The sequence below is a fragment of the Amphiura filiformis genome, chromosome 3, assembly GCF_039555335.1.
Source record: "Amphiura filiformis chromosome 3, Afil_fr2py, whole genome shotgun sequence".
NCBI classification, from domain to species: domain Eukaryota; kingdom Metazoa; phylum Echinodermata; class Ophiuroidea; order Amphilepidida; family Amphiuridae; genus Amphiura; species Amphiura filiformis.
Genome location: NC_092630.1, coordinates 37,490,463 through 37,516,631, shown reverse-complemented (window position 1 = coordinate 37,516,631; position 26,169 = coordinate 37,490,463). Strand labels below are relative to the sequence as shown.

Genomic DNA, 26,169 nt, shown 5'->3' with positions numbered 1-26,169 from the left:
ATGTATCAAAAATAGATACACTGCCCGTCTTCTATTTTTAGTTATTTTTGCAAACACGGTACAAATCATTCTGGGACACCCTGTAGAGGGGTAGTTATGTCCGATTACTAAAAGATTCATCCTAGTTAATTATTTTACGTGATTCTCGATTTTATTTCCTAGATGTGGAAAACCCCATTATTACCAACGCACCAAGCAATATCACATCATACACTGATCCTGGACAACCTACTGCATCAATTATATGGATAGAACCTAATGTTACAGATAACTCGGGAGTTTTTGATATGACATCGAATTTTGTACCAGGCGATGATTTTGTGATTGGAGACACAGTGGTGATCATCTCGGTGACGGACCCGTCTAGTAATATGGCGACTTACGCATTCACTGTCACCGTCATAGGTAAACTTAAGTTTGGTTTTACAAATAATGGTAATTCGCCCGATCATTGTTGATCAGTGTGTGTTGCGTGTGTAGCTAGAGTGGGATGGAATGTTACCAGTACATTAGGCTCCAATCAGGTTTTGCAGAGTTTCAAGCGTTAGGTTATTTACTATATTGGTCCCAATCCGTCCGCAGTTACCTTTATAGATTCTGGAATACCCTTGACATATAACATGATATGTCTATTACAGTTAGTTATAGAAGATTACTCGAGGGTATAATTACCTCATTTTATTCGTATCAAATGTTAATTTCACGGTACTAACGAGATCTAAAAGAGAAGGTTTATTTTAACAGTCGTAAGCTATTTTTCATGTTTTGAACAGATAATGAAACCCCAGTTCTGGTGCTTTCGACCAACTTAATTGAATCTGATGCTGACCCAACCAAAGCAACCACATCAATCACATGGACTTTGCCAACAGTTGAAGATAACTCTGGTTCCTATACATTGACATCTACCCATAGTCCAGGAGATGAATTTCCTATTGGTGAAACATACGTCGTATACTTGGCTATTGATGCCGCAGGGAATAGTGCTTCATCTACAATTCTTGTAACTGTTACAGGTATGCGTTGTGTTTATTACTGAGGTGATGTGATCTTTATAGTCTTAATCTTAAGGTGTTATTTATCACACACTGATGTTATTGTACTGCCATTTTTATTTAACAAAATAAACAGAAGACTTTACTTGCTAAGCAAAAAATATATTTGTCTAGAGAAGTATATTGTGTAATCTTATTACTAAATTGCAGTTCTTTGAACAAGTTCATTAGGAATGTTGATTTCAACTGTAAATATTGTTCATTTTGAACAATTCTTATAATTCTTATGTAACTCATCACATCTGACTGTTTCCTTTTATGGGTAACAGGAGACACCGTAGAGGGCGTGATGAGTTGGTCAAAGATGTTGTTGAGTGCGTAGGCCCCCTCGTCCTTGTTTAGAGTTTCATGTCCTTTTCTGCGGATCCAATTCCAAATGGCTTCTTTGAGCCACCTGGTGGTCTTATCAGCTTCACGATCAATGACTTTGGATTCATCCCAATTGATTGAGTGATTTGTAGAGGCAACATGATCAGTGATGGCCGATTTGTGAATATCTGTGATACAGGATTTGCGATTTGCACAAGTAAATGGTGTGGACTCAAATATCGCAATCTCTTTTTGGTGCTCTGGTGCCAAAGGGACGGCCAGGGACGTGACCAACTTATCACGCCCTCTACGGTGTATCCTGTTACCCATTAAAGGGAACAGACATATGTGATGAGTTGCCAGTCTAAAGAAGCCACTAGTGTAGTGGTGAAACGTCACTAAAACGTGAGTTCAAAAACTTCGTGTGTTATAGGAATTGTTCAAAATGAACAATATTTACAATTGCAGTTCTGTTTTATATTTACCCCATGCTACAGATAATGTAGATCCTGTTTTCGCCATCGTATCAGACGTAATTGCTACAGCAGGTGCAAATGAAATAACGGCCAGTGTGACATGGGATGACCCAGTTGTGAATGACAACTCGGGAATTTGGTCACTGACATCAAATTATGACCCTGGTGACACTTTCTCAATTGGTGAGACCGAAGTTACTTATACTGCTGTTGACCCATATGGAAACATTGCTACAACATTATTCACTGTTACTGTTCAAGGTAAGCAAGTACTGCAGTTTTATTATAGGTAAATGGTTAAAACTGGAAACAATATTGGTTTTGCCATCCCACTCGTCTTAATAAAGATCGTTATGAACACCACACACGGACGGATCCCAGGTTATAAACTGTTCTTATGTAAATACCGCAGGGTATAAAGACATATGAGGTAAAAACGGCTTTACGCCCTCTATAGTCATTCAATATAATACAAAGCGGTAAACGGACGCGGACCGTGTGTAATTATCTACAATTCGTCAGTATGCTGTAATCAGGATGATATTAATAAAATATTGTTAGAGGTTTAAAGCTTATCTGACGTAAGGTGTATCAAATTAGTTTTACGTCACTCAAAGAGGCTCATTAACATTCTTGTTTTTCTACAATAGACTTTGATGAGTGTGCTTCTAACGCTACTAATGATTGCATACCTGGAACTATCTGTAACGATTTCATTGGCTCATACACATGTGTGTGTCCGGATGGATACCAGCTTCAAACCTCCCCTATATTTGGAACGCTTTGCCTAGACGCCAATGAATGTGTAAATGCGTCTCTGAATCAATGCAATGACAACGCTGTCTGTGTCAATACTGATGGTGGATATATGTGTATATGTAGAGAGGAAGACAATTATGTAGGAGACGGAATTACTTGTACATGTGAGTTACTTGTTGAAATTTACTATAATATTATGATTGATATATATCTCTTTAGTGATTATGCCATTTATGGATTGTATATATGCTTCATTCTTATGTTTTCGTAATTGCCCCACCCCCCGAAATTTTTTCATGGGTATAATGGGGACAAGAGTGATGTGGCCTTAAAATTACTACAAATGGGACAATAAATGACAAATTGGGACACATTAAAATCACGGCTACTGTGTACCTTTGTGCATAACCTAGCTGTTCAAGTAGTTTACCATTTGTACGTATATTTGCATTCTCAGGAAGGCTATTCTGAAAACACAATACAAATCGGATGGATTTCAAAGAGAACAGACAATGTGTTGAATTATAGACAAACATCGCCTTTGACTGGAATAACACATCTACAATATTACTAACATTCTTGTTGGTAGCATTTTTAGTAGTTGAAATGGCTGTCAGTGTACTAAAACAATATTTTCTCCCAATGTTTCAGTTAATGAACAATGTGGATGTAATGAATGAATTCCTACATTATATTACCTAGAATCAAACTTCCTCTCCTCGTTTTGGTTCGCTATAAATGCTAGAATGCCATCTTTGTCACGATTATATCATGTTTATTTTAGATTTTATCTGTCTAATACTTAAACACAGCTCAAGTAAAATTGAAATACGTTCATGTTAATGATTGAATGATTTGACATTTTATTTTTCAGTCGTGGATCCTTGTAATGCACAGCCTTGTCTCAATGGTGGAATTTGTACAACTGATAATGCTACTGCAGTTGGCTATGTATGCGAATGTGCGACACGTTGGACGGGAAGTAATTGCAATCTAATGATGCAACCTATCGGTAAGCGTAATATCAATTTATTTATAAACGGTGCTTGGTGTGTGTGGGGTGGTGAAGGATGGGGTTGAGGGCGTGTATGAGGGGGTGTTTAGGTGTGTAATTGTACTACTGGTTAGACATGACTTTATTTAATTGTAAATTTGTACAATGGCATGGTGTTTTTTGCAATTCCCGTAAAAAGAAGATTACCTTAGAACTGACGTTTCCTTTGTATTTATTTTCACACGTTTGATAGGTCCACCATCTGTTGTTACCCAACCAACATCACAGGATATCGAATCTTTCAGTACAGCAACATTTACAGTTGCATTTGAAAACATCCGACAAATTCTATGGTTCAAAGACAACGTAGAAATAGTCGCGGGATCCGATCAGACGACTCTTAGAGTATATCGAGCTACTGCAGTCGACCAAGGATACTATTACGCCACTGCTTTTGGAAGTGATGGATCTATTGTGAACACAAACCAAGTGACCCTTACTTTGAAAGGTAAGTATCTAGGCATGATCTAACCTCAGCTGTCGTAATGTTTTTTTTTAAACATCAGCACTTCAGATATATCATACAGCTATAAACTAATACTTTTGTTAGCCGAATCAAAGGATATACTACTCACGAATCTGAGCTTTCTCCATCTTGGCTGATGGCTTGATCGCAGATGAACTGGTCCACTGCTTTTCCCGCGAGACTTGGTTGCTAACGGCGCATCCTCGTTACCCGGAAGTGATGTTGATTTTAGCAGTGGGTCATATACATGATCTAGAAAGTGTGCACCCTCGTCACGGTTGAGTGAGTTCTTGCCCCAAGATGGCGAAAGCTCAGATTCGTGAGTAGTATTTCCTTTGATTCGGCTAACAAAAGTATTAGTTTATGATCTCAACAATCCTACCAAATGAATCTCTTTACTATCATACAGCTACTTTTAAGCGAGCCACAAGCAATATATGATATATAGTTCATAATAGCATGTCAACATGGTCAATGTATAGAACGGACCGGAAAGTAATTGTGAAAGATTGAAATATACAGTACATTATATATTTTTTTTGCAGATCTCGACACGTTTCCAATTGAAGCAACATTCGACACTCCCTATGTTGAGGCAAATATGACTGAAATTGAAGCATCTATCGAAACATTTGTAAGTAATAGAAGTGCGGCTGAAACATACATATTGACCATGAAAGTACAGAAATATGAAGAACAACAACACTAGTAGTGGTGGGTTGGGTAGCAGTAACTTGCCCATACTCTGGCTAATACATACAATTGTGTACAATTGATAGATTTTCACATCTGATGTTTTCTGTCACTCCCACTGTTTGTTAGCACTGGTATATCCCAAAATCAGAATCAGTAAGTGAGCCCTCTTTATAATTACACCAAGATATATGTATATTTTACTTTTATACTGTTGCTAAGCCATTTATTGTCTACTTTACTAGTGATAGAAGCTGTATAATTTCGAGTTCAACTGAATGAGTTCATCATGATTGATAACGTATTTTATATTTTCCAAATATCGATTATGGCATAGTCTAAAAAACAAGTAGTTGTTTGTAATGGGCATGGCATTGCACATCTAAACTCGCTACCGCAGAAAAATGTAAATGAGAGAAAGAAAGCAGCAACACACGAACTGCGACGAATGTATTGTTCATTTTGTATGGGGAAATTGTAGAAAAGATTGTATAAGCATTAAGTATTTTATTTTATTAAAAATTTTGCGTAATGTTTCATTTCAAAGTCCTTCTAAAAGCATTATGCGTACCACTTTGATCAAGAAACCCAATTTTGATGCCAAATATCAGAATGACGAAAATAACACTTGTTCATCGTATTGCCACCTACAGGTAAATGACGGTCTGCAAAATTCGGAAGCCTTTGCCGGATCAAATACCCCTGTGGCAACAGTGGTCAGTACAAGGCCTGGTAGTGTCATCGCGGAAATTAATATGAACTTTTACAATAGCAGTATTATTTCTTTCACGAGTTTTGAAGGGACTCGTGATACATTGACAAATGCAATGGTCAATATGGCAAAAAATTCACAAGGGTTTTTGTCTGAATCGATCATTGTGAAAAGCACGGGTAAGTTTTTGAGCTGAAAGATTTAAGTTTTAAGTCACAGCGATTTCTCTGATGGTGCATAGCAATAATGCGGAGTCACGGAGTTGTGAAAGAAAAGGGAACACTTATGAACCACTTTGAGAAAATGTCCTTCAGCTACCAGCACGCCAATTAAATGTTAACGTATTAGCGCACTTGAAAGTACAACACATTGTAATTGAAGTAAGGAATCCGTTAGTACCGTTAAATTACTTCAATTACAACGTGTTGAAAGAAAGTACAACACGTTGTAATTGAAGTAATGAATCCTTTAGTACCGTTAACAATCATTTATTGGACATTGTGAATGATATATTTTTTCATAGCTTTTCTTTGCTCTTTCTGATTAAATTCTTCTGATGTTTTTCCAGATGTATGTTTTTCATTTGACTGGCGAACGATTTACGGAGAAGTTACATTCGAGACAGCTTCAACAGGAGAGACAGTTAACTCAACAGGTGTATGTCCATGGTACACCAATAAAGGTAACATTGTATTACTTTCCACCTGTGTGTCCGGGTATATGTTGGGGTGAGGGTGCTGGCGGGGTGCTGGGAGTGTGGGGAGGGTAAAGCTATGCGCGTTTCATTTTCTGAATTTGATTTTGATTTTGAAACTATGAGAATTTATGTCTATTTTATCCGTTTACAGAGGGTGAGCCTATTGCCACGGCAACATGTGAAGCGGTTTTGTTTTCCGTAGCAACATTTCAGCCCGAGCTCAACTGTGGTGGAAATAGAACAAATGACGAGATTCTGAGTAAACTAGATGAGGTATGTATGTATGGTTCCGTTTGTTTGTTGTTGAGGGGGGGGGGTGTGGGGCGGGTGTGGGGGGTGTGTGTCAAGCCCGCAAATCGCCACAACATTTCAGACATCTTCTGTTTCTAGGAAAATCAACGATGGGTTATGCTACGGACGCACTCGGGAGTAAAAAGAGCCTTATTTAAAATGCAACTGTCCCATCTTTGAAATCTAGACACAGTGACCAAGTATAAAATGAAACATACCAAACTTTCTTATGCATTACATTACAGTAGAAAATAGAAAATAATAGCTATAGTGTTACTATCATTGGCATAAGAGCTTTCAAATTAGCCATTGGTTACACATAAATAGTTTTCAAATTGGTCAGCTTTTTTCTGATATTTGCATTGTATAATACAGGTTGAAGTAACGACTGAGAATGTAAAGGAAGTTACAATGCAAGTTGAATACCTGACACAGAACGTTACTGAAATTAAAACGGATGGTATACAGAGCACAGCCAATATCCTGCAAGAAGTGGCGGCCTTGAATACCACAGACGTGGAGGTATTGCACTTTACATATACTTTCATCTATTATTTTAATATAATCCCTCTCCGTTTAATCTAAACACCCTCCGTGATATTCATATGTGTTTGTTTCCTTCACACTGGATTATTGTAACCTTGAGGTGTTCTTTTCATAACGTTACAGAGTATGGAAAATAGGAGATTCTGAAACAATTTGAATTTAATATACGGTATAATTAAAGACAGAGATAAAAAGAATTTATCGCGTCTGATGTCACTGTCAATTACGATCCTTGATTGGTTTACACAGGTTAAAGCCATAATGTACGATCATATAATATGAAATTGGTTATTTTTTTTCAAACCTGATTTTTTTTTGCATATTTGTAATGTTTACACATGTCCCAACTTGCACCTAAATGGAATCGGCCAAATTGTCTTTGTAGATCAACAGAGCAAAGTTCGACATATTATCATAATTTAAAAATTGTCCTCCCATATGTCCACCCATAGAACTGCGTGTTAAAGCCATGCATGGTTTGCATGTTTGAAGGTGCAAAATTAACAATAAAGCGCCCGGTTATACCGCCGCGTTCAGCAAGTCATCATCACGACACTTGTAAACAAACCGTGCTCGAATTTGATATACAGATGACGCCAGACGCGATAAATTCTTTTTATCTCTGTCTTTAATTATAATACCATCTGAAAATGTTTAATTGGATATCGTTATTTCAGATCACTCAAACCTTTGTAGATGTCATCGATCATCTTCACGACGTTAACCAGGAATATATTCAAGAGGCACAAGACCTTAATGGTGCCGCCAGTAGGACTATTCAAGCTTTAGAAATGCAACTTCAACGCGTGGAACTTCCCGCAAATATGTCCTTCAGGGATGTTGGTACCAGCGTCGTGGTCGAAGTTCTCGATTTCTCAACAGATGTTCTGCAACGAGGATTAGGCTTTGGTGCCGTAGACAACAACGCTCAGTCTAGTGTGACCGACAATTCAATGTTTGTTTTGTGGGGAAGCGATGAACTACTCGCAAGGAATGATTATGAAACTAATGCTGATACGTTGATTGTACTGCCTGAAGACATTCTTACGTCAGGTAGGAAAAACATTATTCTCTACTCCATTTTGCTTATGTCATGTTACATCGTATCAATGTCATATACGGTAAAATTGCATATCTTGATCCCTTTTCGATATTAATTTAAAGGCCCATTCAGTGACTTGCTACGATCACAAAAATCATCAAAATTCCGATTTTGGTACCTTTGTCATTGTCATAGATGTGCTAACATAGCCTACGAGTGGTTCAGCCGAAAGCCGTGTATTTAAGACAAAATAAGACATTTTACATGAATCTGTAATTTAGATACTGACAGTATCTAAATTAGCTACATGTATTTGAATGGGGCTTCAACTTCGTCAGTACTGCTGCTTTCTTCGTTTTTTTGCCAAATTTGTCATTTCAAAAATACCAATGACAATTTGAATGACTTATTCTTCACTTTTAAGTAATTTATAAACAATTTTATTTTTTGTACACTTGCGCTGGGATCACTGAATGGGTCTTTAATGTAGTTGTACAATAACTATATTACTCGAGCACAGCATAGTACTTTTCTTAGAATAGAGGCTTTTCGCTCAAACAAAGGGTTAGTGGCAAGGAGTATGTTCAGACAATAGGTAGCTTTAGCCTTTAGGAAATGAGACTGACGCCACAACTGGGAAATACTAAGACATATAATATATTATGGTCAGGGATAAGGATCAAGTTAGGTTAAAATATTCTATATTGGTTTTCACTTTACGTTTTCGGTAATCATTGTAATTAGAATTTTTATTCGTTAAGACCTCCGTTTCCTTCCATTCTTTTGGCACTAACTGTGACGCAACCTTTTCCTCTTCTTTCTCATGTTCACACCAGTTGGATCAACTAACAACGACGTGGACTACGATAGCGTTCGTGTTAGTTTCACCATGTTTGACGACAGTTCACTATTTATTTCCGCTGCCGTCAATGCTTTTAATGAAAACAGTGATGGGACTATATTTCGTCGTGTCAATACACGCATCATGTCTTGTGCAATTGAAGATCATAAGATTGAGAATCTGAAGGACCCTGTCCGGACATATATGAAACCTTTGAATGTATGTATATGATTTGCTTTTACCTCCATCGACAACGCCAACAAGAACAACAACACCATCGATTTATCAACAAACACCGACATGAAAAATATCACTTACACCACCCCCGATACTAACGTCAATACCAGAGGACGATTTAAGGAAGCACCATCATGCACTGTAAAAGTGTTATCACTCGAGTTTCAACTGCCACTTTACTTTTCAAATCCCATTGAACACTGTGCAAAAGATGTTGTTTTAGAATTGCCCGTGTGTCACTGTCATTATTAATTGGTCGATTTCAGATCTAAAGTGATGTATGCATGAAGGATAATTCACACCTTCTGTAGATAACATAAAATATGAAATCGACCAACTTTTTGAAGGTGTTTTTATTGTAAATATATCTGTCCAAATTCAAATTTAACCATGCACGTGTGTATGCAGTGGGCGGGCAGTGGTGTCATGTTCACTCACACAGCTGTGCTAACCGCAAGACTTGCTGGGAAGTGCTTAAATCATCCTCTGCGTCAATACCAAGTTATCTAACGGCACCAATATCAAGAGTTCTAACCATACCAATACCAAATCTAACCACAAAATCAATACCAGGTGTTGTTGGTATTAGTGGTGCACGATGTTGGTGTTGGTAATGTGGTCGTCACAAGAAATGATACTACTATTATAGATTTTTTAGAAGAATAAGCTATACAAGTAGCTAGTAGCTAGAAATTTCATTAAAGTACTAATTGTAACTTTACACAATTTTTACAGTGTTATCTAAACGATTAACACCTTTGTACCATTTTGATGTGTAGGACGCCAGTAAATCAACCAATCATACATGCGTATTCTGGGATTTTGATGCTAATAATGGTAAAGGAGATTGGTCAACAGACGGGTGTAATTTGGCAAACTTCACTTCCGGCACTGTGATATGCGAATGCAATCATTTAACCAACTTTGCTGTCTTGATGGTAAGCAAAGATACACTTATTTCTGATTATTAAAGCAATAATGTGTGATTTGCTCACAAGGACGCCCTCAATTTTTTTCTCGAATTTCTACTATTTGCACAACTGTAATTAAATACCCCGTGAAAGACTATTAAAGCCTGAAGTGCTTTAATAGCAGTAAAATGTAAGAGCTTTGATTATTTCTGTCACTTTTGATTATTCGCCAGTTCCCCCATAGAGCTCCAGAGTTAAGCGGCTAAGTGTTTTTATTTTATTTTCACCTTTTTTTTTGGGTGGGGGGCTGAAATTCATCAGAAAACCGCCTTGACAGTTGTTTGGTAAAGAATAACAAACTTTAAATTGTACTGTAATCATACATTATGGATTTCATAAAAAGTCTCGTTTGTCTCTGTCAAAAGAAGGTTTTGCCACAATCCCGGAAAAATGTGTTCGAACACCCACTGTTCCCTATCCCTATGTTCTTCTTAGCATAGTGCGCACGCTATATGAGTCACTGGAAACTAAGAATATTATAATAGTGTTGTCTCAATGTCCATCTTAAGCATGCCCCCTCCCCTTTCCCCACCAAACAATGTTGGGAGAAGATATGGTGAAGATTAGCATATTGGGCATGCCAACATTGTACGGGGGTAGAAGGGGGACCATTTCCAATAAGGCCTTAAAAGTGTTCGAACAAATATTTCTAAGATTGCATGTGGTAGAGTGGGTCCACTTAATTTGATTAAAATCATTTTTCAACAAAGTAGACATAAGTGACAAATGTTGTGTTTAAAGGGTGATTTTCTAAAGTAATTCTAACTGTACTCTTTCAGGATATTAACAGTCAGGCCACTTTGACAGCCACACAGGATAAGATTCTTGAGGTACTTAGCTATGTGGGATGTTCGTTGTCTATCTTAGGAATCATAGCAACTACTATCTCCTACATATCGAACAGGTAAGTGACATCAAATTATAGATTATGGCAACTCAGAAAATGCCTGGGTATATCTGAATTATCCTGATAATTGAAAGCATGCGGTCGTCTTCGTTCAGAGGATGTTTAAAGACATTCCCATAACCCAATGGGGTTTCTGACCTTGTATGTCTGGCTTTTGTACACATGTGGCATAGTTGACCATACCTTGCATTGGGATTGTGTGCAAATATCTGGTGTTTTCATCCTTTAATTTAACATTCAAAACATTGAGACTTATAAATAAAATTAATGCAGCGGGAGGCTGGACAATATGAATGTTTCCTGTAAGAAAGTCAAATATAAGTTATATTAAAGTCTCAGCTATTAGCTCGTTGGCTGCAGTTTTAAAATTACCATTTTGTGTGTGTGGCAATGTAGACTTTGTCTTTAAAATTTGGTTACATTGATCAAATTTCCCAATCATAGTGCATTGTAGGAATGCCTTTAAGCATCCTTTGGTCTTCATTATGTGAATGCAGCGTAGCCAATTATCAGCCAACTTAAATCTGCTCCTCCTCCATCAAGGTTATATTCCCGAGATTTCTGGGAAGAATCGTTCTCCCTAATCTTTGGTTTTTTTTAAATACACACACTTACCATATATATAGTGTATTGATATAACATGATAGAAAGTACAATAATAATAGTAATAAACCAATATTTCTATAGCGCAATTTGCATCGCAGATGCCCCATTGCGCTTTACATTGAACAACTAAAAAAAAGAAAAGGAAAATGCACATACATAAAATAAACAATATAAAAATGACACTGTATATTAAAAACTACACCTTAAAAGTAATCTAAAAAACAACCAAAATATTGCAGCAATAATGTTTAAAAAACCAATTTGCCAATGTACATAATTTTAAACATGATAAAAGATAGTTGTACCAAACCATAACCCTACCCAACCGAACCCACCACCCATGACGGCAACGGCACCATGCCACATCCACGACAAATCACCAGATCCCGAATCGGCTCCACACTCCCGACCCGCGACACCACGACGGCAGATGTGACGTCACACGAGAGTCGTCGAGGGACCTCCTGATGGCCGGATCGCAACTCCCGGACAAGCCGTGGCGCAGTCCCCTCCGCGAACCAAAGATGGCTCCTCCCTGCAACATAAATCACATGTACCATCGCGACACCACAGGTCAGGAAAAACAGAGCCAACCCAAGACCAGTCAGCCCGACGACACGCCGCGGACACGACGCGATACCGCAGCCATCGCAAATAGTAAGTCCAGCCAAGCAGAATTACAATACAGTACTCTACAGTACAATATTCATAAATACATGATTAAAATACACTAGGAATTAAAAAGATGCGTCTTAAGCATTGCTTTAAATCTGTCCACAGAGGGGGCTAATTTGAGAGATAATGGTATACTATTCCAAAGTGCAGGGGCAGCAACTGCGAAAGACCTACGCCCATATGATGTTGATGACTTGGGCTGCTTCAGCAGTTGCATGGAAGCCGATCTTAGCGAGCGTGATGGGACGTATTCCTGAAGCAGTTCCGTTATGTAACGCGGGGCAAGCCCGTGCAATGCCTTGTACGTGAGAAGTAATATCTTAAAGGTGATTCTACTGTTCACTGGTAGCCAATGCATCCCGCCATGTAAATGCTGCGGCTGTTTCATTTAAACAAATTTTAGTTATTTAAACAAATTAGTTTACAGAATAGTTAAAGTATAGTTTTATCTTGCGATGGGGGGGGTGCCGGGGTGTAAAATGTTTCAATGTACGGGTAGTCTTGTGATTAATTGATCATCATTTTCGACCCGTTCTCCCTGAAAAACCGTTTCTGGCCATTTTTCAATCCGAGGGCCTACTTTATTCAAAAATTGTGTTATGCAACTTTTTGGTCTCAAATATTTATTTAAGCTATAACATGAATCTCTTTTTTTCCACAGAAAGGCCAAAATATCTCTACAAAGATTTTTGTTTTTACCGGAATCCATCTACATTATATCGTCATTACATCGTGATTTGGTGGTGTGGGCCCTTTTAATAGCAGTAGCGTCATCCCGTTTGCCGTAGACTCTGCTTTAGTATTATCTAGCTAGAGGGCGCAGTATATGTTAATGTTTTAAAAATTCGGACTATAGAACCTTTTTTACTGATTCGGACTAAAGAACACGGTATCCGTTTCGGACTATAGAACCGTTTTACAATTTCGGACTAGAGAACCCTTTTTTGAATTCGGATTATAGAGCCTATTTCTATATTCGGACTATAGAACCCTTTTTAAAATTCGGACTATAGAGCCTATTTTTATATTCGGACTATAGAACCCCTTTTTAAATTCGGACTATAGAGACTACTTTCATATTCGGACTAGAGAACCCTTTTTAAAATTCGGACTATAGAACCTTCGAAATAAAGAACCGTCGGAATAAAGAACCTCTTTTCAATTTTTTTTCGGACTAGAGAACCTCTTTTAAAATTCGGACTAACGAATGCTATGAACACGTGTTCGGACTAGCGAACCTTCGGACTAAAGAACCTTCGGATTATAGAACCTTCGGATTATAGAGCAGTCCCCATTGCAGTAGTCCAGCCTAGAACTAACAAAGGCGTGAACCAATTTCTCTGCTGTAGCGAGATTGAGAAATTTGCGAATTTGTCCGATCTTCCTGAGAGCCATATTTGCCGACTGGCACACCGAGTTTACATGAGAGGACAAAGTCAGCTGATGGTCAAGAATGACACCTAAATTGCGTGCTTTAGAAACAGGGCTAACATCACAGGAACCTATTTGAAAATAATCCATTGGCGTGATGTTCTTGACAAATTTGGATGTAATATGAAGGATTTCCGTCTTTCCATCACTCAACATCAGTCTGTTTGAAATCATCCATTGCTTCACATCACTGACACAATTCTCCAAGTGAGAAATGACTTGATCTCTATTAACTGAATTCATGATCATATACAGTTGTGTGTCATCTGCATATACCATAAGCTGCACTCCAACATGAGATCTTATAATATCTTCCAAGGGAGCAGTGTACATTGAAAAGCCAATGGGTCCTAGTACTGAACCCTGAGGCACACCGTCAGCCAGCACAGAAGGCTCAGATTGGATACCGTTGATGACCACTGACTGAACTCTACCGGAGAGGTACGATCTGAACCAATCGAGGACAGAGTCAGACATTCCATAACGATTTTCCATACGTTGCAATAGCACATCATGATTGATAACGTCAAAAGCAGCAGTCAGATCTAAAGAACCAAAACTACTTCACCATGCACATCTACTGCTTGCAGGATATCATTGGTAACGCGAACCAGAGCTGTCTCAGTAGAATGATGTTTGCGATATGCAGATTGTCTATCACCATAAAGTTCATTGCGCTCAAGATGACTTGACAACTGGGATGCAACTGAACGCTCAACAGTTTTAGACAGGAACGAGAGATTCGACACTGGTCGGTAGTTCTTCAGACAATTGGGTTCGAGATTGGCCTTCTTTATTATTGGGGTCACACGAGCCTCTTTGAAAGCTAGTGGAACGTTGCCTGACGACAAGGAAGTATTGATGATATCAGTGATTACTGGTAAAAGCACATAAATACACTGCTTCAGCAGCCATGTTGGGATGGGGTCAAGAGGACAAGCTTTTGAACTTGACTCCATGATGATCTTTTTCACCTGATCCTGGGACATTTCATCAAATTCTTTCAGTGGTGTCACAGCACCAAGTTCATCGCTATTCACACTGTCAATATCTGTAGAATCAGCCAGTGCTTCCTTCACCTTCTTAACCTTGTCAGCGAAGAATTGGGAAAAACTGTCAGCGAGGTCTCTCGAAGAGTCATGAGCAGGCAGAATTTTAGCTGGCTTAGCTGCCAACATTTTGTCAACCAGTTGGAACAGTTTACCCTGCTCACAATTTTCGATTTGGGATCGGTGATACTCAGTCTTAGCCTGCTCAAGAGACAGCTTGTACGTATGACAGGCATCCTTGTACATTTGCCTGTGCACTTCAAGTTTAGTAGAGTTCCATTTTCTATCAAGTGCACGCTTCTTACGTTTCAAGTCATGAAGAGAGTCATTAAACCAGGGCGCATTTGGTCTCAGTGTGATGGAGCGTTCCACTACAGTGGGGTGCTTGTCAAGAAGCTCTGTCAACACATTATTATACTGCTCGACGCGCGATGCAAGATCAGATGCCGGTTTTGTTATAAGAGAGGAGGTCGAAATGTCCTGACAAAAATCTTCTATGTTTATTTGGCGAAATTTGCGGAAAGTCATGGTATGTTTCACTGACTTGGGTCTAGCCATCCTCAGGGAGCATACGGTAGCAAAATGATCGGGTGGAAGATCACGACAGATATCAACAGGGGACACTAGATCATCACAGTCTCTGGTAATAATAAGGTCCAACGTGTGCCCACTAATATGAGTGGGACCGTCCACATGCTGCTCAAGACCATTCAGTTTCAAGATATTACACATGGTCTTAGTATCACTATCCTCAGTATCATCCATGTGAACGTTAAAGTCTCCTGCTAGAACAACTCGTCCTGGAATGTTATTAACACACTCAAGGAGTGAGGAGAAATCAGAGAAGAACATAGTGCTTGTTATCCTATTTTTCTTTGAGTAGGATGGTCTATACACAATAAAGAGTCGAACTGGAGATGACGACGCACAAGAGGATGACACTGTTAGGTCCATGTACTCCAGTGACTTATACACAAGAGTTGTATTTATCTTCACTTCAAAACCCTTGCGAAGGATGACACCGACACCACCACCACGTTGTTCTCTTGGAATATGATGGAACTAAGCAGCGTGTTCCTAATGTCAGCAAGTGCACGGCATGAGCGTTCATCATTCGTTAGCCACGTCTCAGAAACGGCCATTATATCAATGTTATGTGTGATTATAAAGTCACATAGAGAGGCTGTTTTGCACTTCACTGATCGAGCATTCCATGTCCCAAACTTAACTTGAGGGGCATGACCATTGGTAGCTGGCTGCAATGGGACTTGAATCAGGTTCCCAGCAAACACAAAACGTTTTCGACATCATTCGCAAAAGGTTATAAAAGGTTGTCAGAAAACGTTTAAATGTCGGGTTATATAAAGGGTATATTAAGAGTATAAAACGTTTTCATAACCTTAAAAACATTTTTGATAATCTACTGCTCAGCAAACAAAAATGTTTTACAAAAACGTTTAAATGTCGGGTTATATAAATGGTATAAAAACGTTTTAATATTATTCCAAAAACATTCTTGAAAACTTGATACAAAACTTTCTAAACAGAATGTTATTTTGGGGTTGAAAAAATATTTTGCGAAAAATGTTTCCCAAAAATATTTTCAATGTTTTTAAAACGTTTTCATGACCTTTATATAACCCGACATTTAAATGTTATAAAAAGGTTTTGAAAAAAACATTTTAAGAACATTTCTGTGTTTGCTGGGTTCAAATATTTCAACATAATGTTATTTAAGTATTGACACAATATTTGGCAAAAATGTTTGCAAAAATAGTTTAGAATAACATTTTTTGAAAACATTTCAAAATATTGTTGTAGTGTGTTTGCATACAAAACGTTTTAAAACGTTATCATGACCTTTATATAACCCGACATTTTTATGTTATTAAAACATTTTTACCTAAACCAAAAGCCAACATATAACTTATTTAAAACGTTTTTAAAACGTTTTTGTGTTTGCTGGGTTGTCACTATCACTTGAACGCAGACACCTGTCATCAGTCTTACGTGAAGTAGAATGAGAGTGGATGTGGGTAGGGATGTTTCTTTGCTTCAGCCTTCCAGCTCTACATCCCCGACGCGTTTTAGTTGTACAGATATTGAGTTCATTTAGTCTGCTCCATGATTGTTTATCAATTCTAAGTTCAGATGAAGACAAGTTCTCTCTGATTGACAGAAGTGTTTGACGATCGTAGGTCAAGGGAGGCATTGCTAGAACACAAGAACGCACAATAGCACTGCAATATAGCATCAATTCGAATAAGTTTAACTTGAAGTGGCATGAGTCAATGATCAATAGAAACCTTGGGTCATGTAAGCTTACATGTAAGTAAGCTTAAGCAGAATTCAGCAGCCTGGTATCATAGGGTGATATACACAGAGTTTCAAAGTCATCCAAAACTGCTATCAAAGTTCATGAGATGTAATGTATCATTCACAACAGATCAAATAAGTACTCACAATTCACTATATAGTTCATATGAAGTAGTGAAAACAGCTTAAAAACACTTAAATAATAAAATAATATCAGAGCAGATGTGTGGTGCAGCCAGCTACATCAGGCGCCATTTTGACATCTATAGTAATAGTTACCTAGTATGCTATTTTGTATTCTTAGTAAGATAGGTGACATTATATCACTCATACATAAATTCTAGACAGTTCATTGGTTGATTACCATTTGCCATTTTTACCATCACCCTCTCCGTGTGATAGTCTTTACTATCATAGTGCTCTGCCGTAGTGCGCCTGCGCCAAGCCGTGCGCTGACTCTTGGACTCGCCGATTTAGTTGAGGTGGACCCCAAAATGTGAAGTATATCACGGCAAAACATGGTGTTATGTTGATGAAAAAATGTATTTCCAACCTTAAATAGTATTTTAGGAATAGAATTTATGCATGAGTGATATAAAACAAATATTAACTGTTAGTCGAAATATAATCACTCGGTGAAATATGTATTGTTCCATTCCACTCGCCGTTCCGGCTCGTGGAATGGAACAATCCATCTTTCACCTCGTGATTATATTTCGACCATCACACTCATAGACAGTTAATATTTGTATACCATTTTCTTGAAAGAACTTTAAAGCTTTACCAATTGATAACAAAACCTTCCCATAATGCAACAGCATTTCTAATGACACATAACAGGACTTGTATCGAGTTCAGAGTATTTTGTCATAAATAGATACACAATGTCTGAATACCGGACTGAATGAATACCTCATCGTGCTCGTACATTTCTCACATAGAACTTGCAAGCATGTTAGTGATATCACAAATAATAATAATATGTCCAATATATTTCATTTCAGAAAACTTCGTGCAAAACAACCCAACAAAATCCTGCTAAATCTTTGCTGTGCCCTTCTTGGTCTGTACATAGTATTCATCGTAATGATCGCTGTCGATACGGAGAGATACGTAGCTGAGTTGGGATTAATAAGTTGTAGCATCCTGGCTGCGACACTTCAGTACTTTACATTGGCGTCTTTGGCTTGGATGGGTATCGAGGGGGTGAATATGTATCTGCTATTTATTAAAGTAGTGGATAGTTACGTCCAGAGATTTATGCTCAAGGCATGTCTTTTTGCATGGGGTAAGTCATTGCATTGAATGGAAATTTGAATTAGTAACCATGGTAACGCCTACAGATACAATTCTTTCTGCAATCAGTACATGATAAATTTCGAAATCAATCGATTCACAATATGATGCACCTGCAACTGTTGCCAGGAAGAAGCCACATATGCAGTGCATCATTGAAAAAGTCGACATCCAAAACCCGCGTAATACAAATACAACACAGGAACATATGTCATTGTGTGTTTAAATGTAAATATAATGATGGTTGCCGCAAATGCACACTGAAATTGCAATTTACAATTGTAGTAGATCCATTTTATATCTATTGATCACTAGAAATCCTTAGTGGAGATGTTTTCAACATTATTATTATCCCACTGAAAATCAAATGGTGGCTTGAACAACAATGTCAACATGCTGGAAGTCAAAAATTTGACTGACAAAAGTAATTGCTGGCGGCCCATTGTATTGTAAATCGCGAGGATAAGGTAAATAAGACAGTTAGTTTCAAAAAGAGCAGGTTGCTCAACACCATGGAGTTTTTCTTCACATATTGACACTTGAACACATTTGTACTGTTAACTGACATTATTTTACTGCTATCTTCAATATTCCAGGTTTACCTGCGATCGTCGTGGGTGCAACTATTGGTGCTACTCGTGAAAACTACCTTGTAGAAGATAGAGATTTGTAAGGCACTTTCCATTTCATTTATATAAACAGAACTTTTATTATTTCAAATCGTGTTAAGGGCAAATTAGAATTCACATTTAACACTTTGAATTGTATAAATTTGCACACGGCATGCTCAGCTTAATATCTACAATAGAATATTACGTAAGTGGTGGGATTTTTCATCGTGCACTGGAAATGTATGCATTTTGTAATTATGTGAAGAAATTATTGTACTTAAATAAGAATACTGGAAAATCATTATACAGTTTGTATTATACAGTTGATCATATATTTATATCTCTCACTTTTCACAGTTGCTTTCTACAACAAGTAGCCCTTATCGCCGGTGTGCTGATACCAATCGCTGTGATTATTATATTCAATACAGTAGTCTTCATTCTCGTCCTCCGTCGTCTCTCTGCTAGAGTACCAGGACGGAGCAGAAAGCTGAAGAGAAAACACGAAACTCGAAGACGGTTCATGAACGCTCTGTGTATACTTTTCTTGATGGGCCTCACCTGGTCTATAGGTTATTTGACAATTATCGGCGTCACAAGCTTTTTTACACAATTGTTATTTTGTGTTTGCAACTCAATGCAAGGGTACGCCATATTCATGCTGTATGTAGTACGTCAACCTGAAGCTCGAGAAGTCTGGACTTCAACTTTCCGTTTAAGATCATCTTCGCGAGGCGCGAAATCCTCTTCAGATTTTTCCAGTTCGCGCTCTAATGGGACGGGTGCGAAGTCGAAACCATCAACAGCGGGTAACTATGGCAAGCCAATTGACGCTACTAAGTTAGGTTACAATAATAGCGTCACAGCGGTCAACGGTCAGCGGTTAATTGCAAACTCTATTATGTCTCGAGAGGCTTATAATGCAAATCATGGTAATGTTAATCGCGGATTCAATGACGTAGTAGAAGATGACCATGAAAACGATAGCGGAATTGCGCAGTTTTAATGACTGTACCAAAGTACCAGCAAACTTTTTCAAAGACATTCGCAGAATATTAGACAAGGATGCCAGAAAACGTTTAAATGTTGGTTTATAAAGGGTGTAAAATGTTTTTATAACATGCAAATAAACATTATTGAAACTTACTACAAACCTTCTAACATATAATGTTACTTATTACATAGATACAGTAACATTTTGGATAGCAAAATGTTGTAGCATTTTCATACAAAACGTTTGAAACGTTTGAAACGTTTTCATGAGCTTTATGTAACCCAACATTTAATAAAAACGTTTTAACTGAAACATGTTTGTGTTTGTTGGGCTATAGGCTGGGATATTGCGTTTGTCAATCTTCGTCAATTGTTCTCATACAAACAATATTAAAGTCTCATTCAGTGATCCCAGCGCAAGTGTAAAAAAATTATAATTGTTTATAAGTTGCTTTAAAGTGAAAGATAAGTCACTTGAAATGAACAATTTGGCAAAAACACGAAGAATACAGCAGCACTGACGAAGCTGAAGCCACATTCAAATGCATTTATAGCTAATTTATGTACTATCAGTATATAAATTACAGATTCATGTAAAATGCCTTGTTTTGTCTTCAATACACGGCTTTCGGTTGAACCACTATAGCAGGCTATGATAGCATATCTATGACAATAACAAAAGTACCCAAATCTGAATTTTGATGATTTTTACAATCGTCCAGATGAGCAAATCACTGAATGGGCCTTAATTTATTGGAATCCCTTTGTCAGATGACGAATATGTTTCTGCCGGCACATGCCATTATGGTTTCTTAGCGTGATTGAATGGTAACATTATGGTATTCTTAGATTGATACCGTAAGACCTCGTCTACAAGCATATAGAGTGCTTCCGATGAAAGCTAAATTAATCCAGGCGCCATTATGGAGTTTGAGCAAATAAATTACAGATCCATGCATATACAAACAAGTATTATTGTAAGAAAATGTATTGTATTGGTATATTTACACTTGTTTCGTATTAATTTAGCTTCTATAAAAATACTATATATGCTTGTAGACGAGCTTTTACGGTAGTGGAATGAAGTTAACGTAGATGATAACACACAGCAAACACAAAACGTAACGTAATAATTATAATATAATAATTATAATGTATATACTAATTTGGAAAGTTCATTATATCAAATCACGTAGTAAAAGATGTTATATTTATTCATATTTTCAGTGACGTTCCTCTGCTTGCTGGGTACCTCGCCAATTTGACGTATAGCGACGAAGATTCACTTTAACTTATAGTTTGCCTGGTCCTTTGGCTGAGTATTTACAGTGTTGGGCTTATGCCTTTTCTTGATTAAGGGGGGATTTTAAACATTTTTTTGCTCTTTTATGCATAATTTTGCTTGTATGGTAATAATCTTATGTTATTTTAATTTCTTGTTTCTATATAGTATGCGTATATAGTAATAACTATATGCGTTTTATGCGTTTTATTATGTTGTTTAACTGTATTATATCCTGGATAACAAGGGAGAACAGCGCTGGTCGCTGATTTTATATACCAGGTTAAAGAAGAAATAAATATTTGGTCAAAGACTTTCACACCGTTAAATGTAAGGCATATTTGACATAATCTGAATCCTCCTAATGAGTGAAAAATTTGACTGCTCAAATTATTTGAACCCTTGCTATAAGCGACACTTTGATTCCGTTTACATATGATACAAATACCTTTTAGTTAGCTTTAATAATTACGAAATTAGGGGGCTGGTATTTTCTTCGGAGGAGGGGGTCCCAAATTTACAAAAAGTCAGCGTCAATAAAATTGTGATCCCTCTATTTCGGCAACAAGAATTTTTGACCCCTCACCACCGATCCACCATACCACTTAAATAGGCTAAAATTGTATTAAAATCGGTCTTTTTGAATAAAATAAATACACTATCTGGGGTCATCTTGTGACTCTCTACATTTTTAGTCATCAAAAATTTTATGACCTCCCTATATTTGGGACTCCCCCCTTCCGAAGCAAATGTCAGCTCCCTTAGAAGCACCCGTGGCTAAGTGGTTAATGCATGAGTTTCGCAAACACGAGGTCCTGGGTTCGATTCCAGAGCATGATCACTTTCATCTTGTTTACTCTTTTAAAACATTTTATGACGGCGAAAGTGTTGAAATCTTATGCAATCTTACCCAATTTACTTACAGCTAATTAGGTTTTGTGGTTTGTTGAGCTGTGATTGTAGACAAATTAATAAAATTAATAGAATGCTGTTCAATTCACCCTCATTTGCAATTCATTAGAATAACTGGAATACATGTTCTCCGACTCATTTTTGTGTGAAACATGCTATTCATAACGTTACGCTAATTTTTTGAAGATGTTCATCAGGACTGTTCATGGTAAACTGATATTTGTAATTTCATGCAACTAGTCCAAATATTTCCACTTACTTGCAGACGTTTCGGAAACTCAAAATTTTCAATTTGTAGTTTTGTGAAACATAACGTTATTGATATTTGTAATTTCATACAACTAGTCCAAATATTTCCACTTACTTGCAGACGTTTCGGAAACTCAGTTTCCTTTATCGATGCTATTGTTGCAGTGACGATCTGTGTACAGTAGATGATTTTTGCTGCTTAGCAACCGAGTTGCCAGTTGATTGTTCTTCAGCTATCAGATCGTCAAAGACGTGACTCAAGTTGTATTGCCCCTCGTCTCTGTTCATGGTTTTCCCCGCTTTCTGATGGTGATCGCCTCCTTTATTGGAAAATTGGTGACAACATAAAAAACAGAGCCACCAGAAAGGCATCGCAATCGGTAGTTCACAAATCGACCATGTAGTAGACAACAATCACGTCATCAATTGGGAGGAGGCTTGAATCGTAGGCAAAGAGAGTGATAGATATAAGAGATGGATAAAGGAGGCGATCACCATCAGAAAACGGGGAAAAACCATGAACAGAGACGAGGGCAATACAACTTGAGTCACTTCTTTGACGATCTGATAGCTGAAGAAAAATCAACTGGCAACTCGGTTTTGCTAAGCAGCAAAAATCATCTACTGTACACAGATCGTCACTGCAACAATAGCATCGATAAAGGAAACCGAGTTTCTGAAATGTCTGCAAGTAAGTGGACATATTTGGACTAGTTGTATGAAATAACAAATATCAATAACGTTATGTTTCACAAAACTACAAACAATGTTTTTAACAAAGCTTTAAGGCTAGGAGGGGAGGCTATTACTACTTTTAGAGTCGGAATAATGAAGGTTTGTTTATAGTAATTTCAGAAGTTCTGTTAAAATATACGAGTATGTAATTTTGTAAGATTATCTTGCCAAAACAACTAAAGATAAAACAGTGACAATCTGCTGTTGTAAAAAATATTGTATCCATTTTTAGTGTAAAATATCATGTCTTTATGCCTAATCTCCTAAAATATGTTCAATAACACATTTTCGAAAGGGTCACGTGACACACAATATTTAGGAAGATAGTCAATATTGTAGATTTTAATAAACTTACAAATGTATTTATTCTCAAACAGTAATAAAAGAAAAGAAAAGTGCGGTATTGGTTATGTTGATTATTAATTGTTTTGCTATTATAAACAGGAACTAAGTAATTACTTTTCAGCAATTTCCACAATATTGTTTTTGTCGACGGGCACATCGTCAGCGCTTTAACCATGTTCGCGTCATGTACTTTCTCTGACGTTTTAAACAGATGCCTTTACTAATTTAAAAGATTAAAAGGTGAGCTGTTGTAAACAGCTTATCTACAAAAAATAGCCTGTTTAAGTAAAATTTCAAAGTTTTAGGGGCCTGAGCTTTCGATCCTAGCAGGACCTTTATCAATTATGGAAACGTTAGATTCTCTGCCTTTGATAAAGTTCCTGCAAATATCGAAAGCTCAGGCCCCTAAAACTTTGAAATTTTACAATTTAAAAGGCCCACTTTTTTGCATGATTTTGCAGTGTCCGTATTCTATTGATTTTATGCTAATACTATTACGTACTCAAGTATGTGGTATCATTTAGGTTTGAAAGTCAAGGTTCATTCTTTATGTAATCATTTAAAAAAGCATCAAAATAATCCATATATGGGGTCATAGGTCAACTTTCATTACATATTGACCACCCCTCATAATTAACTCATGTTGCAACAGCCACCTTATTAACAACCGGGATATGCAATTTAGTGAACTTTCTTGAAAACGGGGGATATCCTAAGATCCAAAATTAGATGTGATTGGATTCGTTTTTCTGATAAATTTGATTGCATGAGAGGGGATTCCCAAAATGTCATTACACACTAACTCTTGCAAGGGGGTTCCCCGTCTCTCATATCTCTCATGAAATAGCTGTGTAAAAAATGATAAATAATCAATTATGGAAACTTTAGAACCTCATAACTGCCAAATTTTTGGTCTAAAGTATAAAAGTATACATATTTAGAATAGCAAAGACTTAAAAAATATAAGTTTTAAAAACTAGATATGAATATCCAGGACCCGTTTTTATTTTTTTGAATTTTGATCAACTTCACCAAACAATATTTGAAATTTGGGCAAAATCAGGCTTTTTATTTTCATCACTGACACAACGTGACTTGGTGTAACCTTAACGTTATTTTTTCAACTTTCCCAGCAAACACAAAACTATTTTTCAAACGTTTTAAACGTGTTAGATATTGGGTTTTGGACTGGTTTAGATAAAAACGCTTTAATAATATTAAAACGTTTTGTATGAAAACACACTACAACAATATTTTGAAAATGTTTGAAAAGTTATCGTAATTTTTTTGCAAACATTTTTTGCCAAATATTATGTCAACACTTAAGGGGTACTACACCCCTCGATAAATTTGTGTCTATTTTTGCATTTTTCTCAAAACTAATAACACAGTGGTAACAAAAGTTACGTATATTATAGGGGCAAGGAATCCAATTACTACACTGGAATTTCAGTGACCCAAGACAAGCGGTTTGTTATTTATGATCAGAAATAAGGTACCGCTAGGATGTACCTCGTTTCCTATCATATATACTGAACCGCTCGTCTTGAGTCACTGAAATTTCAGTGTAGTAATTGGATTCCTTGCCCCAATAATATACATAACTTTTGTTACCAGTGTGTAATTATTTTTGAGAAAAATGCAAAATATTCACAAATTACCACATGGGTGTAGTACCCCTTAAATAACATTATGTTAGAATATTTGCTGTAGGTTATCAACAAAAAACGTTTTATTCTCTTTATACACCCTTTATATAACCTGACATTTAAACGTTTTCTGGAAAAATTTTCTAACCTTTTGCGAATGATGTCGTGTTTGCTGAGAAATTTGCGCCAAAAATGGTCCAATAATGCTAAATTTTCAAAACAATCATAACAAAAAAAAAGCAGTTCCTAGATATTTTATCTAATTTTTAAAGGTTAAAAAAAATTTTTAGCCCAAGAATATGTTTTATTACATTGACCGACACAATTTGCCCCCCCCCTAAAAAAAGAGCGTTTTTTTTTAATTTTCTCCAAAAATTAGCATTTTGGCCCAAATTTGACCTCACAAATGAACTCATCATGTTTTTGCCATTCTAAAAATTTATACTTTTATATTCTTTAGACCAACAATTTAGCAGTTATGAGGCCCACAAGTTTCCATAATTCCAGAGTTAAGACCACCCTTAAACCAACTGCTGACCTCTTCCAGTTCTCTAATAATTAAACTCATTTTACTACCGATATTTTCACTTGAATACATAATTGTGGTGCCGTCACTAAATAGCACAATATCCAATAGAAATACAAATAATATCATTGACATAATATAAAATCTACTTTAATAGATGATCGGCAACCAAGGCAATAACGCCCAAACCTTGCACTGCGCCCAAGAAAAAGAATCCGGCATTATAACTGTTTGTATGATCATAAATCCAGCCTGCAAAACATAAAGTAAAAGCCAGTATTAGAAATCTGGCATACCGTATCGATACCAGAGAAATTACAATAATTTTTATGTTGTTCTGGGTTGTTTTTGCAAAATAAAACTTAGCTCCAAGCCCCGGCTCCAAGCTGATCAATTCTAATCTTTCAGTTTGAACTAACTGGCATTCATATAGATAGT

At 37.0% G+C, this 26,169-nt stretch overlaps 1 protein-coding gene across 4 annotated transcripts in view; it reads left to right on the top strand.

Moving 5' to 3' along the window:
- LOC140148455 (uncharacterized) overlaps positions 1 to 20,794 on the top strand; it is a 63,137-nt gene extending 42,343 nt beyond the window's left edge. For all 4 annotated transcript variants that reach the window (XM_072170407.1, XM_072170408.1, XM_072170406.1 and 1 more), the window contains 18 exons: positions 163 to 405; positions 774 to 1,016; positions 1,862 to 2,101; positions 2,491 to 2,763; positions 3,474 to 3,611; positions 3,847 to 4,101; positions 4,665 to 4,753; positions 5,466 to 5,703; positions 6,093 to 6,206; positions 6,373 to 6,494; positions 6,888 to 7,034; positions 7,736 to 8,111; positions 8,937 to 9,160; positions 9,958 to 10,116; positions 10,929 to 11,053; positions 18,138 to 18,421; positions 19,026 to 19,098; positions 19,398 to 20,794. In XM_072170407.1, coding sequence (XP_072026508.1) covers positions 163 to 405; positions 774 to 1,016; positions 1,862 to 2,101; positions 2,491 to 2,763; positions 3,474 to 3,611; positions 3,847 to 4,101; positions 4,665 to 4,753; positions 5,466 to 5,703; positions 6,093 to 6,206; positions 6,373 to 6,494; positions 6,888 to 7,034; positions 7,736 to 8,111; positions 8,937 to 9,160; positions 9,958 to 10,116; positions 10,929 to 11,053; positions 18,138 to 18,421; positions 19,026 to 19,098; positions 19,398 to 20,046 — 3,992 coding nt within the window. In that variant the 3' untranslated portion in view covers positions 20,047 to 20,794. The remainder of the gene's footprint in view (positions 1 to 162; positions 406 to 773; positions 1,017 to 1,861; positions 2,102 to 2,490; positions 2,764 to 3,473; positions 3,612 to 3,846; positions 4,102 to 4,664; positions 4,754 to 5,465; positions 5,704 to 6,092; positions 6,207 to 6,372; positions 6,495 to 6,887; positions 7,035 to 7,735; positions 8,112 to 8,936; positions 9,161 to 9,957; positions 10,117 to 10,928; positions 11,054 to 18,137; positions 18,422 to 19,025; positions 19,099 to 19,397) is intronic.
- The last annotated feature ends 5,375 nt before the right edge of the window (positions 20,795 to 26,169 follow it).